This window comes from Daldinia childiae (assembly GCF_008694065.1).
Source record: "Daldinia childiae strain JS-1345 chromosome Unknown Scaffold3, whole genome shotgun sequence".
Lineage (NCBI taxonomy): Eukaryota > Fungi > Ascomycota > Sordariomycetes > Xylariales > Hypoxylaceae > Daldinia > Daldinia childiae.
The window spans coordinates 4,658,271-4,679,218 of NW_022984644.1; the positions used below are offsets into that span (position 1 = coordinate 4,658,271).

At 33.7% G+C, this 20,948-nt stretch overlaps 4 protein-coding genes across 4 annotated transcripts; 1 reads left to right on the plus strand and 3 right to left on the minus strand.

The window, feature by feature from the left end:
- Positions 1–9,370: 9,370 nt before the first annotated feature.
- GL218_03994 (DASH complex subunit ask1) lies at positions 9,371–10,849 on the minus strand (the record flags this gene model as incomplete). Its single annotated transcript, XM_033580575.1, has 3 exons — positions 9,371–9,498; positions 9,583–10,582; positions 10,652–10,849. 3 exons carry the CDS (start codon positions 10,847–10,849, stop codon positions 9,371–9,373), a joined length of 1,326 nt encoding a protein of 441 aa, XP_033437156.1.
- A 325-nt stretch (positions 10,850–11,174) lies between these two features.
- Positions 11,175–14,054, minus strand: GL218_03995 (uncharacterized protein; the record flags this gene model as incomplete). Its single annotated transcript, XM_033580576.1, has 1 exon — positions 11,175–14,054. The coding sequence occupies one exon, from the start codon at positions 14,052–14,054 to the stop codon at positions 11,175–11,177; it is 2,880 nt and encodes a 959-aa protein (XP_033437155.1).
- A 544-nt stretch (positions 14,055–14,598) lies between these two features.
- Positions 14,599–15,681, plus strand: GL218_03996 (Chromatin modification-related protein EAF7; the record flags this gene model as incomplete). Its single annotated transcript, XM_033580577.1, has 2 exons — positions 14,599–14,851; positions 14,915–15,681. 2 exons carry the CDS (start codon positions 14,599–14,601, stop codon positions 15,679–15,681), a joined length of 1,020 nt encoding a protein of 339 aa, XP_033437154.1.
- Positions 15,682–16,776: 1,095 nt separating this feature from the next.
- GL218_03997 (uncharacterized protein) lies at positions 16,777–19,543 on the minus strand (the record flags this gene model as incomplete). The annotated part of the gene is made up of 5 exons (XM_033580578.1): positions 16,777–17,435; positions 17,491–18,493; positions 18,545–19,209; positions 19,270–19,362; positions 19,414–19,543. 5 exons carry the CDS (start codon positions 19,541–19,543, stop codon positions 16,777–16,779), a joined length of 2,550 nt encoding a protein of 849 aa, XP_033437153.1.
- Positions 19,544–20,948: the final 1,405 nt, after the last annotated feature.

The following is a 20,948-nucleotide window of genomic DNA, read 5'->3' on the forward strand; positions in this document are numbered from 1 at the left end:
TTAAATTATTAAATATAAAATTAATAAAATTACTTAAATAAAAATAAATAATATTATTTATAAAACTTTTTTATATTTATATTTAATTTAATTTAATATTTATTTATATAATTTTATTTTTAACGTTTATAATTTTAATAATTATAATATAATAAAATTAATATTAAGAAATTATTTAAATAAATTTATATTTTATAAAAAGATTTCTAATTATTAAAAATTTTAAATAAATATTAAAAATTTTTGAAGGTTAATTAAAAATTATAATATTAAAAAATTTTAAAAGTTAATTAAAAATTATAATATTAAAAATTTTTAAAAGTTAATTAAAGGTTATAATATTAAAGATTTTTAAAGGTTAATTAAAGGTTATAATATTAAAAGTTTTTAAAAGATTTAAAAATAAAATAAAAATATATTTATTAATTTTATAATTTTATTATTAATTTTAATAATAATATTATTTAATTAAAAAATCTTATTTTTTATAGAAATTTATAAAGATTAAAGATAATTATATTATAAAAATATTAATAATTTAAATATTTAATATTTTTAATAATTAAAATAAAAATATAAACTTTTTTTATTAATTTATTTATAATATTATTTAATTTTTTATAATTATACCGATTAAAATTTAAATATATATTTATTATATTAATTAAAATTTTATATTTATATATAATATTAATTATTAATTTATATTTTTATAGGTTCTTTTATAAAAAATTATATTAATTTAATGAAATTTTGTTATTTTATGCAAATTTTACGTTTATTTATATTATTTTTTACTATTTTTTTTTTACTGTTATTATAGCCTTATTTATTTATTTTAATTATTTCTTTACTTTTATAATTAAAAATAAATTTGTGTTATATATAATAATGCGTAAGTTTTTAAGAAATAAAATAAAAAAGTTTTAACGTAATAGTATTTATTATATTAATAATATAATATAAATCTAATCTTGTTTTTTTTGTAAAATTTTAATATTATTTAAAAAATCTTTAAATGTATTTATTAATATATTATATTTTTTTATTTAAAAAATAAATATTTATTAATTAAAAAAAAATAAAATAATTATGTAATTTAATATCTTTAACATTATTAAATTAAATTTATTATTGTTAAAAGTTTTTTATTTATTAGAAATTTTTGTTTTTATAATAGGTTATTTATAAAATATTTTAAGCTTTAAAGTTTAAAATAATAAAATTTAAGGTAGCAAATTTGTATGTTATATTTTTATTCTTTTTATTATATTAATAATATTAACTTTTTAAAATTATATATTAAAAATAAATTTAATAAAATTATAAAATTTTTATTAATTAATATAAAAGTTTTTTATTTAAATTAATAAAAAAATTAAAAAAAATAATAAATAATATATAAAAATAAAAATTATTTAATAATATAAAAATATAATATAATATTTATTTTTTATTAATATTTTTAATAATATATAAAAATATTATTTTCAATAATTTTAAAAATATTATAAATTTTATAATAATAATATTATTAATTATTATAAATAATTAAACTTTATAATAATAATAATTTTTATTATTTTTTATTAAAAAAATTTTAATTTTATATAATTTAAAATTTAATTTATTTATTAAATATACTATTAAAGTAATAAATTTTTTTTTAATAAATCAAAAAAATAAAAATCTTAATTTTTATTATTATATATAAAATATTTATTTTATTTTATATTTAATTATAAAAAATAAAAGAAATTTAAATTTTTAATTAATAAATAAAAATTAAATTTTTATTAATAATTAAATTATTTTAAATATAATTTAATCAATTTTTCTATTATAAGATATAGTTTTTTTTTATGCTTATTAATTAATATATGTTTTAATTTTTATAATATAAAAATTTATAAAAATTATATATAAAAAAACTAAAATTATTAATATATTAATTAAAAATCTTATTTATTATATTTAATATATTAAAAAATTTATTTTATTTTTATTTAAAAATTTCTTAAATTTATATTTAATAATATAGAATATTATATAGTAAGAAGTTAATATATAATTATTAAATATTAAAAAAAAATTTAAAATATAAAAATTTAATGGTTTTAAAAAATATTTTTTTATATTAATTAAACGTTTTAGTTTAAATTATAATAAAAATATTAATATATTTAAGAAATATATTATTATATCCAATGGGAAAATTGCGGAAATAGAAGTTTTGAAAAATATGGAAAATAAAGGTAAAAAAGTGTAAAATTAAAGTAAAATAAAATAAGTAATTTTTTTAGTAAAATATATTTATATCTTATTTTTAATGATTTTTATAAGATTTATTATATTTTAAACCTTATTAATAATGTTTATTTAATATAATTTAATTAAAAGTTAATTTTATAAATTTATTTAAGTAATGATAAAATTTTAAATTTTAATTTTATAATTATTAATATAAAATATATTTTTTTAATATTTTATTTTTTTTATTTTTATTAAATATTATTATTTTAGATTATTTTTTTTTATTTTATTAATATTATTTTATTTAAAATATTTAAAACGATTTATGTAATTTACGTAATAGGTTTAATTATTGATGTTAATAAAATATATGTGTATAATAGTTAAAATAAAATTACGAAAATTTTAGAAAATTATATAAATTATAATATTTAATATTAAAACCTTAATTATTTTTTTCTTTTTTATTTATATTTAATATTAATTATTATTATTTATTTATAAATTATATATTTTATTAATATTTTTTATATATTAATAATATAAATAATTTTAAAATTATTACGACATTTAAAGTAACAATTAGTATTTTTGCTTTAACTTTAGTTAACATTATTTCTATTTTTTTATTTATTATTTTTACTTTATTTATTATAATTTTTAATAATTTTATTAAAATTAAAATTTAATTAATAGTTTAAGTTTTTTTTGAAGGTTAATTTAAATTGGTTAAAAGTGTTATTAAATATTTTAGTGTATTATATAAATATATTTTAAGTTAATATAATAGGTTTTATTTTTATAATAAAAATAATAGTAATAATGTTATTTTTATTAATTTTTAAAAAATGGCTTTTTATGTATAATTTTATTGATTAATTAAAATTAATTATTATATTAATATAAATATTATTTAATATATTATTAATTAAATTATTTTATTTAATTATTATATATGTTTTTATTTTAAATATATTTAATGGTAATAAATAGTTTAATTTTTAAAATAAAATTGTTATATTTTTAAATAAATTTAAAATTAATTAATATTAATTATTTATAAATTAGTTTATAATATTATTATTATTATTTATTAATTTAATAAATTATGTTGGGTATAGTAAAATCATTATATTAAATTTTAATATATATATAATATAAATAAGATTAATATAAAAATTAATTATTTAAATAAGATATAATTATAAATTTGGAATAATTTTCTGAAATTTTATTTAATTAATTTTAATTTTAAAATATTTATTATAATAATTAAGATTTATTTTATTATAGGGGTAATAATAATCCTATTTTTAGTTTTATTTAATTATTAAATATTAAAAAATTAAATATTTAATAAATTAATTAATAATATAATTAATTTAAATTAATTTAAATATTTTAATTAATATATAATATTAAAAGATTTTAATAAAAAATATTTTTTAATATTAAATAATTATAATAATTATTTAATAATCTAATTTTATAAATAAATTATTAAATTAAAGATTATTATATTTTTTTTATTATTTTATTTTATATATAAATTTTAACTATTTAATTTTAGGCTTTTTAACGTATTAAAGTTAAAATATTAGTAATAATTTATTTAAATTATTAAAATTGGTATATATAATTATATTAAAATTAATTTTTTAATTAAATATTATTTTATCCATAATTATATATTTATATGTAATAATATTAAAAATATTTGGTATAAGTGTAAAATATATTTTTATAAACCATAAATAATATTAAATTATTTTTAAAATTTATTATTATTAATTTTTATAATTATTTTATATTATAATAAATTTGGTTATATAATATTTATTTTTAATTAAGAAAATAAAGGCTTAATAACTTTATTTCTATATAAAAAAATTAATTAAATAATTATATATATATTAATAATAAATTTATAAATTATTAATAAATTTTTTAAATTTATTTATTTTTATTTAGAAATTTTAAAAATTAATTAAATATTAATATTTTTTATTATAATATATATTTATTAAAAATTTAAGAAAATTATATATATAATAGTTATAAATAGATTTACGGTTACAAAAAAATTATATAACTTATATATAATAGTTATTAAATAATAATAATGTTAATTAAAAAAACATATTTTAAATTATATTAAATTATTTATGGTAAGAAACAACTGGTTTTACTTTGTTATTAATAATATAAAACAATGTAGCTATTAATGCTAAATTACCAAAAAAAAAAAAAAAAATATAGTAATAAAAAAACGCTATATTATATAAGTAATTTATTAATATTTAAATAATATTTAAAATATTTATAAATTTTAAAATATATAATTACTATAAATCTTTTTTAAATTATAATAATACATTATAATTTTATTACTATTTTTAACATAAACTATAAAAGGATTTTTATTTTTATAAAAATGGCGTTATAAAAATATATATTATAAAATTTAGCAAATTTATTAAAAAGTTAAGAATTAATTTAAATAAATTAAATTTAATAAATAAGGTAAAATTTAATAATTAATAAAAAAAAATTTTAAAAAATATCTTTATTTATTTATTATTTTATAAATTTAATTAATCTTTAATTAATAAAATTATTAAGGAATATTATTAAAGAATAATTATTTATATTTATTGGTATATTAAAATATTTTATTTTAAATAATAAATAAATTTAAGAATTTTTAATTTTAATAAAATTAATTTAATTATATTAATATATAATAATATTTAAATTATTTTAGAAATTTTAATAAATAAGGATATTAATAATTTTATTTTTAAAGAAATATTAAAAAAGGAATTTAAAAAAGATTTGGAAGAAAAAAAACCTTAAAATAATTAAAAATAAGTTTAAAAATATATATAATTAACTGTTATATATTATATAATTTTAAAATCGTAATTAAAATTTATTTAAAACTTTTAATCTATAATTAAAATTTATTTAAAATTTTTAATTTATAATTAAAATTTATTTAAAATCTTTATATTATAATTAAAATTTATTTAAAATTTTTATATTGTAATTAAAGTTTATTTAAAGCTTTTAATTTATAATTAAAATTTATTTAAAACTTTTACATTATAATTAAAATTTATTTAAAGCCTTTAATTTATAATTAAAATTTATTTAAAACTTTTAATTTATAATTAAAACTTTTTATAATTATATTATTATAATTAAAATTTTTTTAAAAATTAATTATTAATTATTAACCTTTTATATACTTACCAAATATATTTAAATATATAATAAAAGAATAAAAATTTAAATATATAAAAATATTTTTTAATAAATTATATAATATAAAAATAAATTAAATTAAATATATAAATGAATAAATAAATATTAAAATATAAATAATTACAATAAATTAATATATAAATAAGTATTAAAATATAAAAAATTAATATATAAATAAGTATTAAAATATAAATAGTTATAATAAATTAATAAAATATAAAGAATTATAGTAAATTAATATATAAATATATATTAAAATATAAAAAATTAATATATAAAAAAATATTAAAATATAAATAATTATAATAAATTATAATAGGTTAATATATAAATATATATTAAAATATAAGAGATTAATATATAAATAAGTATTAAAATATAAATAATTATAATAAATTAATAAAATATAAGGAATTATAATAGATTAATATGTAAATATATATTATAATAAAAATATAATATAATTATATAATTATATAAATTATAAAATATTATTATAAAAAAATATATATATATTAAAAAAAATATATTTAAATTATATGGGGTTTTTAGCAAAATTATATATATAAAATAAATCTTAATTAAATCCCAAATTTTACCTATTTCTTTAATCAATGTGCAATACTTCCTTAGGGGTGCTACGTTGAACTTGTGTAGACAGTACTAATAGTATAATGGAACAGTCATGACCTTGGCTTTAACAGAATGTTATCGTCAACTGTCTAATATTGAAAAGGGTAAATATTACACTTAACAAAGATATCAAAATAGATTCGAGTTCAAAAAGCCGGGGGGTGAATGTCTATTCATATTCGTACTGGTTATAGTCGAATGACTATAGACCTCGGATAAGACTTATTTATCTTATAGATCAAACGAATTTTACACATAGACAATTTATTGAGCCCAGGTTTAGTCTTTTCAGTCCCAAGTTACTCTTATACGAACACTGGTATATACACATGAGATTTAGGGAGGTCTTTGAAACATAGGACGGCCGCATTCCATCCAACTATACCTACCTATACATACTTCAGTCTTTATATATAATAACGAAGTTTAAAGTCTCAAGTGCAAATTCCTAGATGTGGTTTAAAGATATTTTTCTTTCAATATAATCTCATTGGCCGTCCTTCAGTACGATAAGACAACAACAAATCCAATACCAACCCTATAGTCAAAGATAATCAAAGTTAGAGTATCCTCCGAGCAAAATCCATATACTTTTGACCATAATATCCCAGCGTGTACATGTAGCAATAGTTTAAGTGTTATACTAAGACTGTTTATCTCATCTGATCACCCATACTTATTAACTTATTCGAAACCAGAGTCTTAGTTTTAAACCCTTATTTTTATAACCTTTCATCAATAACATAAGTACATACTCATACGTAAGTAGACGATATTACATTGGTACGCGTTTTCAGATATATAGTGCATATAAGTTGGCAATCGGAACCTATATTATAATGTTATCTAAAATATTAGAATGGGTTATGAAGTAGGCAATAGAAGGGAAAATAATTTTCATATACTAGTGTAAACAATATAAAAACTATTATTCAACTTAGAAATAATAAACAGGTAACCTATATATTCCATGTGTTGTGAAGGTAGATGCTTTGAGCCCATAAATCTTAACATTATAATCACTTGTTAAACTTATTAATGTCGTCTCATCAACAACCATTCAGTCCGATAAGTATATTCAGCTAGCAAATGGCTTTGGAGACTATTTAATTTCTATACTTCACCACAGCCATCTCGTATAGTGCGGGCTGATGGTACGATAGGCAAGGTAAAATAAGGGTTGTTCGAGCATTGGAGGCATTTACGTTGCATTGCCTACGGGCACGCTCAACCAGTTTTCTACAAAACATAAGCGCTATAAGGCGAAGAGAAAACATTGGTCTACATAAGAAAAGAACATGCAATGCCTAATGAAGGCATCGAGGCAGTAGGTTCAAATGTCGTCAGTGCTATACGTGTTCCGCATGTCCTAATGAGGAGCACTTCCAAGTATTCGACCTACTTACCCCAAAGTAGAAGCTCTACAGACTCGGACGCGAATTCTAATCAGCGCCTATGTAGTTTACCCGGCGACTCTAGATTCCGTCGTAAGGAAATAGCTTTAGCAAGGCTACTAGCGGTATGCATGATGGTGAGTGAGTCAAGGCAGAAACTGACGTTGCATGCGGAAAGACTAGTTTTAAACAAGCTAATGCATGTGAAATATCACCTATCTAGTCTTAATGAGGCTGAGCTGACGATGTCGACTCACGTATGCTTTGCGGGGCCCCAGTCGAAAAAAAAAAAACTAGGCATCATTTACACTTATGTATTCTTCGGAAGAGATTAGGACGAATTTTTCTGTAAGGCAGCAATATTCTGATTCGATGCTTGCTTTGTAATCTTTTTCCCCTTGTGACTTTGATGGTCTTTGATAATACTAACTATGTGTGTGATGTGTTGGGGTCCGTTTTACATGGGGGCTCGGTGTTCGGATATGTACTGGAATAGGATAAGTTGCGTTTCTAGACGAGGCTCGCCAATAAACTATACTACGCAAAGTCTGCTTGCATATACATAGTATTAAGTATAGGTAGTATTAGGTGCTTTATTAGGAGTACATATACTATTTCTTGGCAGATCTTATTTCCTACCTCTCTATTGCGTAGTGAGGTATCGTCAGCACTTAAGGTCTAATCGGTCGGGGTGACGAATTCGTAGAGTATAGTCGTTGGCATCATTACCTATACCCAACCCGACTATCATTATCATATCCTTGTATTCAATGATCTTAGCTTTGACTCATACGGGATAATAAGTTTAAATAGGTATTAACTAGTATTCAAAACTAATTTGCCTTGTTACAATGCGAGATACATTACCTAAAGCGGCAGTATGCCGCGATGTACACAACGGAGGGTGTGACAACATGGACATATCGATCCTATATATATAAATATTTCTCTCTCTCTAAGACATAATACATTCCCCGCTCCCTTGTTCGACAACTATATCTCTCGTCTGTTAGATATCATATCATCATAAGCAGCTAGCATCAGAGCGCGCCAACCTTAGGCAAATAAGTAACTTAGTTCTGTCAGGGGCTCGGACTTAGACGGCTACCTCTTCTCACTTATTAACCCAACGGAAACATCTACTAGAGTCACGATTATCTACTCTGAACCAACCTATCATTCTCAACAGCAGACAAGCAAACCTACACACAATAAGACACCATGAGCCAACCACAAGATAAAACCGCCGTCGACGTCGAAAAGGCCCAGCCTGCTTCCTCCGACACGGCCTCTATATTCTCGACAAGCTCATTCGGTAGCGCCAAAGCTTTGTTCAAGAAGCACACCTCAAGCAAGTCGAGCAAACCCAATAGTTCTGACTCCGGTTCTAGCTCTAGTCCTACTCAAGCCGAGCTGAACCGGATCGCGCAACGGAACCAAATCAGGATGAACTTTTAAGCCCCTTTACTATACTACACATGGGACACCTTGTTCGTATTTTCGAGATGACTGGTTACTGGTCATTTCGGTCGAGGAATAAGGCGATGTAGACAAGATGATGAAGACCACGTCCCGGCGAGAAAGCCTGGTATTTATGGATTGATGGACGACGAACACGATATATGTTACTTAGAACGGGAGGAAGTATCTTGGTACAGTTGTGCACAAGCAACGGCGCAACATGGTAGGAATGGGAAGTAATAAATAAAGGGGTATCTCCTGTTTTGTCTAGGTGCCTACTCGTACTATAATAACAATAAATACTGTTCCGGGATCTGGCCTAGTCTTATCGACGTATGTTGCCGACACATCTTTTCCGTGTCTTAGAACGTATCGTCCAAGATATCTTGATTCATCTTCACCATGGTCGGGCTGTACTCGGACGAATCCTCCGGTGCCGCGCCGGCCGTGATTAGAATATCGTCGACGATCCGCCTGCTTGCCTCTCGTGCTTTTCACTCCTGTTAGTATATCTTACAATTATATAGCCTTCGTGAAGAAGTCATAGTAATAAACAAAACAAAAATTGACTTACCGGGTGTCTGCATGAGCTTACTCGGCGGCAGCGCAAACTGAATCGTCTTCGGGGGGCTCATCCCACCGAAGTCGTCATCGTCATCACTATCCCAGTTGATCTCATCTGGATCCTTCTTGGCTTTACTCTTGCTTAGCCCCTTATCCCTAGCTTCCGCGAAGATATCTCTCGTCTTCCTTGCCGTACCCGGAGTCTGCACACTAACTCCTGGTGTTCTTGGAGTATCGCTTATAGCTGGGCGACCTCGTGCTAGCCGTATGGGCGACATGTACAAGTCGCTTCGCAGCTTCGGCATCGCTATCTCGGGCGAACTCATCGGGCTCTCGGCCCAAAGTGCCCTGCGCGTCCGGTCTTCCTCTCCTTCGACGGGCTTGGCGGGGGATCTGCCGCGGAGACCGCGCGATTGTGGCTGTAAGGCAACGGTTTTGTGCGGAGTAGCCTGTAGTCGGTAATTCTTATCGAGGATACGGTGTAGTAACGGGTCCTTGTGCTTACTGGCCGCAGACTTGGGTGCTGGTTCTTCTAATAAGGATGAAGAACGCGGCGTCATCGACATATCCGGTAACCTCGATTGATTGCTTGTCCTTGTGTGGGCTGGTAGTTCTAAGGTGTCGTCGTCATCGGCAAGTAAATCGTCCTTAAAGATAGTATTCTCGCCTTTGAGTTCGCGCCGCAGCTTCTCGTAGGGTGACTCGAAGTCGGCAAACTGTGGTTTTTTCATGTGCGGTAGTGATTTCGTAGACGGCGCCCGTGGTGTGCTTCCCGTTATCTCGGCATGGTCAAGGATGGAATCATCGGGCATGTCGTGTTGCTCCTGGTGCTGCTCGGCGTAGCCCGACTGCTCAACAGTCGTGTCCTCCTCGGTAGTGGCGTCGTTATAGTTAGATGTCGTATCCTCTAGAGTCGTTTCCTCAGCTGTAGTAGTCTCGCCATCGCCGGCTAGTTCTTCGTAACCGGAAAGAGATACGTTGGCGGATGCCTCGAAGAATTGCTTCCAGAACTAAATAATAGAAGATAAAGTTAGTAAGTCAATAAGTATATAACGAGCTATTTGTAGATCTGCACATACTTTAGACGCTTCCCAAACAGCCTTTGAGTGCTCGCCATATTGCTCTACGAGAGGTAGGATGCTAGAAGTGACGATTCGGTGCGCCTTATTGAAGTTGTGGTCAATTTCTTGTAGCGTAAGGGTAATTGACTGTTCTAGTTTCTCCAATTCCTCTGTCAAGGTTAAATTCCTTGCTGACGACGGCCCAGGTCGAGACATGTTGTTAAATTAGCATATGGGAATAAAAGTTGAAGGATGAAGCTAAGAAATAAATAAATTGTAAGTAAATTGTTACTAATGCGCTGAAGGACACAATTTACATGTACGTACTTGCTGATTTGAGTAGTGGGGTTCGTGGTTGCGCGTTATGAACGCGATGCGGGGTTGCTAAGGTACATGTACTTTACGGGTGTACTTATAGGGGTTGAGCAATTAAGGGGCTAAAAAAGGGGTATAAAAAAGATACCTACTTCGTATATCAAACCACAATTATCATGGAATCTTATTTATTTGGGGTATCTTATGTTTTTATTTCAAGGGATAATTAATTCCTCGAGTGACCGTAATAACCTGACATATCAAGCTTGACCAAGAGTTTATCAATGGTATTCTCCTCCTTGACGTCCTCACCACGTCTTCTATCATCCCCCATTATATCGTTTGCGGTCGGTTTCCCTTTAAGACCTCCCTTCTCTTGGAGAGCACGACATACAGTTATGAAAATGTCGACCTTCTTCTTGAAGGTATCATAAAGATTTGTGGGCGATAAGCTCTGAGTTTTGCCTTCCTTATTACCTGATGCCTCTAGGTGGGCTATTTTGGAAAACTTTAGAATAATACTAAAAATGTCTTCTAGTAATTTCATAACTGGCTGCTGTCGCTTTCGAAGCAATAATGTATGCATGATGTGGTCAAGGAGTCGTTCGTGCTCTTCTCGTAGTTCATCTGGGCTGAGAATTCGTGCGTCTTGGGGGTCAAGGTCCGATTTTGACAGGTTATTTTCTATATCGGCTAGTTGGTTTTCGAATTGTTTCCATGGCATCTCAATGCCCGTATCAAAGAAGTACGAGCTTACGCTTGTAACGAAATTATGTGCTTCAAAGCGAAACCGTATTGAAGTGTTGCCGATATGGTACCAATTGGACGTCCTCGCAAGAGTATCTCGAAAGAGTTGTTCAACAACATAGAGCATTCGGAGCACTCTAAGCAACAATCTAAATATTTTGTCGTACTTGAGTAGAATTACCGGAGCGAAAATCGGTGAGAGAGGAGCTGGAGGTTTATACGAAAGCCGAAGGAAGTCCAACGCTTCCAATGAGCCGGGGTCTAAACATTTGTCAATTTCTTCGCTCGAAAGATCTCTTACACCAAAGCTAATGTCGCCAGGTAGATCATATTTCCCATCTATCGAAGGAACTGTCTGAGGTGACGAAGGTAGAAAATTTTCTGCTAGAACCCCCATCAAAGTTAACCGAAGTTCCGAACTGGCCGGAGGCCAAGTATCTCTTCCACTTAAGCGAAGTCCCATTGTACCACCACTTAGAGCAACACCCGCCTGTCGTTCAGCAGTGTCAAGGTTGGGGTCAAATAATGCGTGGGAAAGACGACTGCAGAACATGCCGTTCCCGAGTAGATGGAATTGCTTCTGTAGGGATAAATGATCTCGTAGGTGATGTGCACTGAAGAGTAACTTCATATATTCCCGATTGATGACTCGTGCTTGTGCTGCAACGAGCGGTCCGAAAGAATAATATGGTATTAATGACCAATGCGGCGAGAAGTCAGAAATCTCCTGCTCGACAATAGTTGCCGGTTTGAATAAGTCATCGTTAAGCAATCTTGCCAAGTTGTCTTCCCCAGAAATTGTAGTTGGTGGCTTATCGAGCGCTGCAATAGAAGCTAGTAATTGTCCTTCAAGTTCAGTTTCCCCGTGTCCAAAAAACTGCAACGTATAATTCCCATTTGGTAAACTATCAGTTGAGCTCGTTAGCTGACATATAGCACTTCCCCCTGTAGACAGATGACGTAGACTTTTGGATAGGCTTTTCTCGTAGGCTTTTACGTCTTCTTGAAAACGCTCTATGGATTTCCAATTGAAGTGCCATTGGAGAGGGGGGGGATTGCTTTTGGTGATAAGCTCCATCTGACAGATTGGATGCTCTGGATGATGTGTGCGAAGGAGCCGTAAAGTTTTGCCAGTCTCAAACATAACTAAAGCCACCTCGCTTGGAATGAAGGTTGGCATACGCTCTTCATCAAGGATGTAATCAAGCTCGTCGGCCTCAAATCCTAGATCGTCTACGACCTGAATATTTCCGACTTTGATAAAGCTGTTCCCGGGATCCTCTTTGGTCAATGGTACCCCTCTTTCAGTTCGAACCCCTATCCAATTTTCTGCGAATTGAGTCCAAGGCGTAGAGACTCGTAATAGGACCTCACGCATAACTTCGCTCAAGAGCGCATTGCTATGCTCTAGTGATTGAGCCTCTTCGAAGATGAGAGATAATGCTTGCTCATCGGTCCTTGTCTTTGAAACATTCAATATCAAATTTTTGAAATATACGAGCACCGTTTGGATGGGTTGGATAAGTGACTTCAACTGTAGGAGAGACCGTATTTGCCTCGTCCTAGCTCCGAGGATCTTTTGAATCGTCATCAAAGTCATATCCACGGCCTTCGCGATAGCCACCCTGACTGCACCCGGCCGTGTCTCATATATGGCTTGTACATAAGTTGAAAGAAAGCGAGTTGTGTTTCCACATTCTAGACAACACTGTTGAAGGCCCTGCAGGACTTCTAAAGAGTAACCTGAAATTCTTATGTTGTCTAGGTTAAGAATGAAACGAGCTTTGTTCTCATCCCACGTGAAAAAGACCGAACCTCTGCCAAACGCAAGGCCTAACAAGGCTGTAAGATACGGGCTGGTTTGAATAACATTGCTCTCGGAATTCCCGATCTTGAGGGGATCTTCTGTATGTTTAATTGTAGCGTCATATGTTCCTGGCCCGGCTTCAGTGATAAATAATGGTGCCGGTTGAGGAGTATCAGGCACCAAGAAACCGTCCCATGTTTTGTACTCGAATTCGGCTTTTTCTGGGTTGTCCTTCAGAAGCCACGAATCGTCAAACACATCAAGGTCATGCAAATTTACGTCATGAAGTGTTTCGGGAATAGGGGCAATCTGGTAGTCTGTCTCGTCAATCCCATTGAGATCTATAGGCAGTAGGGAATCAGGCAGTTTGAAGAACCCATCGACGTCTGCGTTGGCGGGCTTGACGGTAATATGGCCTTCAGTTGATTTATTGGAACCTGGAAGATTTGTATTGAAGAATTGGCTATCCGACCCTGATGAGAGCGTTAATAACTTTGAAGATAGGTTGTAATCTGGAAATGCGAATACGTCGGCAAAGTCTTCATCTGCCATCTTGTTGGCTTAGAAATTATAGGATTCATTTGCGCATTTGGTTGAGAATATTTCCATAGGAACTATTTGGGATCTTGAAATGTTGGCCAAGTAATTAGAAGACGATATATCATGTACTTGGTACTAAACGCGTAAACGGTATAAGGTTAAGTAAGCCTTGGGTTATGTCATTTAATATTCCACACAAGCCACGACATTTAACAACCCTACCAAACACAAGGTAACGCGTCTGCCCCGCGATCTTCTACATAAGCCATAGATCGTTTTAGCGCAAGACTTATGTACCTAGGTATCTATGTAGTACCTATGTATAGCTTGGACCCTGGTTCTTATCGAAAGCTACTCCAAAGTCAGCTACTCAAAGTCAGCTTAAAGCTCTGTTTAACGAATTTGAATTTAACAATTATCACCGTGTCTCAACAGCTTCGCTTTTTCTACATGTTAACTCCATGTGATATATTCCTACCTGGTGATAACTCTATTAAATTAAAATAAGCCTTCACCGGAAGAATTTTTATAACTAATTCCTCCTGAGAAGACCAATATGCCTCCTAAAAGGAAGTCTAAGGTCGGCGGTTTGGCAGAGGTGTCAACGCCAAAAGCGTCGTCTACTCCCGCGCGCGATGACGATGCTATGGATGTTGACACGCCGCAAGCTGCAGATACCCCTCGAGCCGCCGATACTCCTACAGCTTCCAAGCCTAATTTACCTCCGCCATCCGAGATCCTCAATAATCTCTGGACCGACGATCAGGAATCCTCCCTATTCAAAGCAGTTATTCGCTGGAAACCATCCGGTACGCACCATGCGCAGCGCAACTATGCATCTTACTTTAACTTTGCGATCTAATTGTCTACAGGAATTCATAAACACTTTCGCATGATTTCTATTTCGGAACATCTCCGCAACCATGGGTTCGATCCGGACGTCGAGACGCACACGCGCATACCATGTATATGGGACAAACTACGACTTTTCTACAATATGGATGCTATAGACGAGCGCGATAACTCCTTCGACTACGTTAAGGGCGAAACCGAAGGCCAAGATGAGGAACCTCCTGAGCAGAAGTACAATTATTTCGACCTACCTGCGGACGATTTTCATGATCTCATGTGGGCTCGCGCAGCGGCCGGACCTGGTGAAGAATCGGCCCCGTCGGATGCAGAAGCAGAATCTCACGAAAAACACACGGTTTCTGGTAGGAAGCGCAAGCGTGGCAGCACTAGAGGAGGCGGTCATGACGCCACGGCCGATGCGGCGAGCGTCGCTGGTAGCACGACAACGAAGACGCGAAGGTCTAGTACCATCGATGACACCGATCAAGAGACTCCGTTCCCCAGTAGTCCTGCGGGTCGGCCAACTGCGAGAGGTACTAGGAGCCAGAAGCGAGCTGCGGCGAAGGCAAAGGCAGAGAGCGTGGAACCAGACGTCGAAGAAGAACCCGAGGAAGAAGATGAGGATGTTGAAGAAAATGAGAGTGATGAAGAGGAAGAGGAAGAGGAAAGTGAGAAGGAAGAAGCCGACGCTGCCCCAACTACTAGATCTAGTAGAGGGGGCGCCGCTACTAGAGGTCGGGCTGCCCGTGGGCGTGGTCGAGGGAAGCCAGGCCGAAAGAAGGGTTGAGAAACCATTGTCCATGTTTTTCGCAATAATAAGCGAGCACAAAGCGTCCGGCTTTAACGCTCGGATCGTAGAAGCGGACACGGCGATAGGAGCTATCGAGAAAGCGAAGGGCTGATTCAAATATGCCTTTGTTGCAATAGGGCCAAGAGTGCGGTAGAGTGCGGTAGAGTGCGGCCGTTAGTCACGGGATTGTTACGCGTATCTGTCAATGTTTGTTGTTGAAGCCAAGATATGCCATGACTATCGAGCGGATCATCGCACTGTTGTCGGACAAACGAGTAGAAGACAAATCCTATAGGCCTAGGGATGGTGGAATCTAGTAAGGGGCTACTAGATAGCATGGAAGTGACTACATCCGACTTGGCAAGAGAAATGTCTAGGCATAGGATAGGCCCTAGTGTACGTATAGTCTAGAAACGTATTGAACTACGATTATGCATAGCATACTGAAAGGGGGTTTAGTCCATCTGCCTAGACTCCTCTTAGGCAGACTGCCAACTTATACAAGAGTAATAATAATAATAATGAAAAAATGAAGCTATTCTTAAATGTACCGTCATTGCAATTCAAATAAATAATCTGATCAACTGAATTAACGTTTATCATTAGAAATATCGATTTAGCGACTGATTGACCCCGTCAACCACTATACTATACTGTAAAATTCATGTCATGCATTATACCGTGATTTCCACATCGGAACCCGTATACATCCATCCGCCTCCTTTCCTCCACATGTGTGTCTGTCCAGTCATTCTATATCCAAGATGATATGTGCCAATGTCGAGTCCCTACTTAGGAACATCTTCTGGTAGTTATATACGGGGCATTGGCTCCAAACCTCCCAACCCAGTCCGGCGTATCCCGTCCTTTCCTTCCGGGGTGTTTCCCATGCCGTGGTATCTATAGTCGAGTAGAATAGTTAAACTTCATTAGGAAAAAAAAAAACATAGTTCCTGTCTTCTCCTTTTTTTCTTCGCCCATATGCGTGATTTCCGAAATTGTTCTTTTACCCCCGGACTTATCGTGTGCCTGTCTAGGCCGTGTATTTCGGGCACAATTCCTACTGAAGGTAGGGTACGTTCTTTTAACTTATCACCGCTTCTCGCCTTCGTCTAGGTCGTTCTTGTCCTCGTGGAACACGCTCAGCCGCGGACTCCCCGTATTGGTTGTACCTAATGTCGCTGTGGGTTGAGGTACGCTCACGTAGTCGGGAGCCTCGGGGGCCCCATCTACACCTGCGACGCTCGGCGGGCTAACAGGTAGTGGGGGACTTGCTTCCGGAGGCGATTCGATTATATGGTGCGATGGCACTGATGTCGTGACTTGGGTATCTGTTGATGCATCGCTAATTTGCCGTAGGTGCGCTATCTCGCGGTCACTGACGCCGCTTAAACCACTGACAACTGCTTTTCGGCTTGTAGGGGCACCGGCATTCGGGGTCACGGTTGTAGGGACATCCGTGGTGATGGCGTTAGCGATAGAGTCAAAACGAGCGTCATTATTGCCCAGAGGCGGAGAGTCGGGTCGTTGAGCGGTGTAGCTCGGGGGTTGAGAGGAGTTAACGCCCGTGGAGAGCTCATGGGCTGAGTTAAGTCCGATTTGGCTGGTCGGCGTGGAGATGGCATGGGGAGCACGAGGTGTTTGTGGGTTTGAGGCAAGAGGAGATTTCTCGTTTGTCCCGATAAAAGGTGTCATGCCTAAATTGGCGTACGTGTCTCCTGCTAGTTCAACTCGGGGCGAAGGTGAGGTATCTTTAAGAAGTAATTAGTAGGTAAATCAGCTATCATAGCAAGCGTTGAAACATACCTGGGAGCTCTACAATGTACGTTTCTGGCATCTCAGTGACCATTCCCATTTCTGGTCCGGGAGGTGACCGCGCAGGTGTAAATACTCGACTTTCCAACTCGTCGATTTGAGTGCGAGTGTCGTCAGTAGTGATTGTTGGTGCCTTACCATTGCCCTGGCCTTGTAGTATCCAGGATAAGATCCTGTTGCCGTTTTCATCGGTCGAGGGCTCGCTGGCGTTCTTTTTCAAATATTTCCGTCTTCTATACAGGATAATCCCAATAACGACTGCAGTGACAAATATAAGGCCAAGGACTACACCCAATACAGGTGCTACCCAAGAAGGCGTGCCCCCTCCTCCATCGGCTTCGTAGATGCCCCGAGAATCATTGCCAGCACCAACAGAGCTGTAAGGGTAGTGCGTAATCAATTTTGACGTGGGATATGCAGTGGCGAAGACTTTCCCAAGTTCAGGATCCTCCCAGCCTGAGGGACTCGGGGCAGTCACTGTTGCACCACCAGAGGCGTCACCACCTATCATAGCGTGAATCATCGAAGGAACCCCATAATAATTCCAGCTAGTCGGGTCGTATGAATCCATCCAGTGATTTTCCGTGAGGTTATAAACTTGAAGAATTCCCGGGTTCTCGCCATCGAGGCAGGAAGGAGGACCCGTGCCTACATTTGGTCGGCGGCCTCCAATGACTATCATTTGGTCTGGGTACGGCATGACACATTGATGACCAGCCCGAGCATGTTCGGGCGTGCCGGAGTATACCTTCATCCACATGAATGATGGCAGCGATAGGATCCATACATCATCATTAAACTGACCTCCGTCGTCAAGCCCATCATAACCTCCATAATAGTAGATATTGAAGCTTGAGTTGTCTTCAGCAGGGGCAACTACCGCGCATCCCCTCGCAAGTTGGGGTGGACTACCTTCGGTTGACTGTTGATACCATTTTTTGCTCGCAACATCATAAATGTCAACGTTTCTCATGAATCCTGGGCCATCCTTTCTCTGCTAGCAAGTTAGTGACGCTATCTTTAGAAGCCTAATGGATGTACTTACACTTTGCGCCTCATTCGTAGAGTGCATATCACTGGTTAGGTATCCAGGGTATGTAACACCACCCATTACTACTAGAATACCCTGCTCACCAACAGGAACCCAGACTACGGAAGGATCCGCACGGCTTGGGGTATGTTGACCGAGAGTCGTGTTATCCCAAGTCTCTTGTGTTTGGGTGGTCATATCTAGAGTGATAAGGTAATTTGACGTATTTGACGCTGTAACATTTTCACTAGGGGCACCGTTATAAATTGGACCGAAAGATTCTGAACGATACCCTCCAAAATACCATGCCTTATTCTCAGATGGGGCACTGACCGCGCCCCCGTTCGTAACATATCGAGTCACGCCGTCAGGGAGCTCTCTATAACGGAGCCCCGTGTTGAAGCCAGGCTTCTCGGCTCCGTATGGCGACGCCACATATTCGACCGACGCATCGGCATCTGGCGCTTTTTCACTAGTTAGCATTATTAAGCCGCCATATGTGAAGAATTCATGGTCATTGGCGAGTAACGCTCCGCCGTAATAATTAGGAGCTAAATTGTTCGCAGCGTCACCATTAGGGCCCGTTGCTATAGGGTCTTGGGTGAGAATTTCCGAGAAATTCGAGCTTGTGTTGAAAGGTGTACTAAAGTTGAACTTGTAGATTCGACCTAGAAGATTGTCTAGAGATGAATAGTTAGAATACAACGTATTTGAACAAAATATACTGTAATACGCCTTACCATCTGGCACTTCCGTTATTGATCCATCTGTAAGACCTGCAACCCAGTATATTTGACCGCCATCTATATAGACTGTATCTCCGAGTGTAGCAACTACTCAAGTATTAATTATCTGCGATAGATCAGGTTACAATAGAGTCTTACCCCGAAGCATGTCCCATAGACACATAGTTGCGTTCTGCTGATTCTCTATCCATCCCGAAAGCTGGCCGTAGACGGATACAGCCAGCCATCTCATGGAAAAGATTAACCAGGATATTCTAGACCGATACATCGTGTCTTATTGCTATGTTTGCCGATTATGAGAAACACGGCGAATGGTTTAGTTGAGGAGAGAGTTGAAAATATGAGTGAGGCTCATTTCGCGACAGGGATTGAATTTGCGGGTTGGACGCCCATCAGACCAACTTGAGGCAAAGCCACTACAACAATGAAATACTTGGTACAGTATAGAACTAAGAATCAATGACAGCCTTGGGGTTGGGCTGCCAAGATACTAACACCTAAGGGATTTTTCGCGTAAGGCGACGGCCGAGGAGATAAAGATCAAGACGAATATGGAAGGTTGAAGAGAACCGTCCTTTGTCTAGAGTGGCCAAACAAATGAGGCGCACACGGTGGCCACGGGTGTAAAAACGTGGTAAAATAAAATTCAGAACGTGACGGAACAAAAAGATCTCTCAAAGCTACTCGGGTTCGCGGCAGATTATTGGAATCTTGCCAGTCAAGTGATACTAAGCAGAAACAACCTCCGAGGGGTTCTATCTGTAGTGATTGGAGGGTTGATAGTTGCACATCAATCTAAATAGATAACTAGAAGGACAAAGAGCCTAAGACTTTGCCTCTCTCTCGCAGAGGTTCGAGAGCCGAGAAAGCCTTTCCCGCATTTACATGACCACCAGTGGAGGGTGACCGGATAGACTGGACCGGCTAGGTCAGCTCACTTGAAGACTCAGCCTTGTCTTTGGCCGCATATGCTACCGGCTTGATGTGACATAGTATCTATCTATCGACAAGAATAAGCGTAAGAGGGACAATCAATATTAGCATATTTCTTATTGTCTTAAACTATCATGTAACATAGCACGCAATTAAGCCATGGTAGTTACACCTGAGAATGGAGCAATTATGCTGAGTCTAAGAGAAAAAATGCAAGAATTGGAGCTGAGAATCTGTACGTCAGAGTCAATAAGATGTATGATGGTCCCAACATTGGATAAGACGACCGGGGCAGCTTCCAATGGAACGTCGAAGACATAGATTAAGAGACACCCATGTAAGAATTATCCTTGTAAGATAACTTTTTTCGATTGGTACTATAGTATGTAAATAACGTGAGAGTGTCCTTACTGTGTTCTCGTTGGACGAAGTTATATCCTTGCTGCAGACAAGTTCGATGGTGGCAGGGTGGGTAGGACCATAATTGGTTTAGGTCGAGGTAGTGTGAGTTGTCGATACAACTTCAGAATTGGAATGAGGGGAACTCTGGACACTCATCCGCGTATATTTAGAGTTGATCAATCCGCATACCATATGCCTAACTATCTACTATGTAGGTATAGTTATAGTAATTTCTATGAAGAACATTTAAGGATGTATTCGGCGTATTCGGCATCGGTAGAGCCATACCGGCAACCCTGGGACTAAAACGAATACCTATCGCCAGCCGAGAAAGAAGA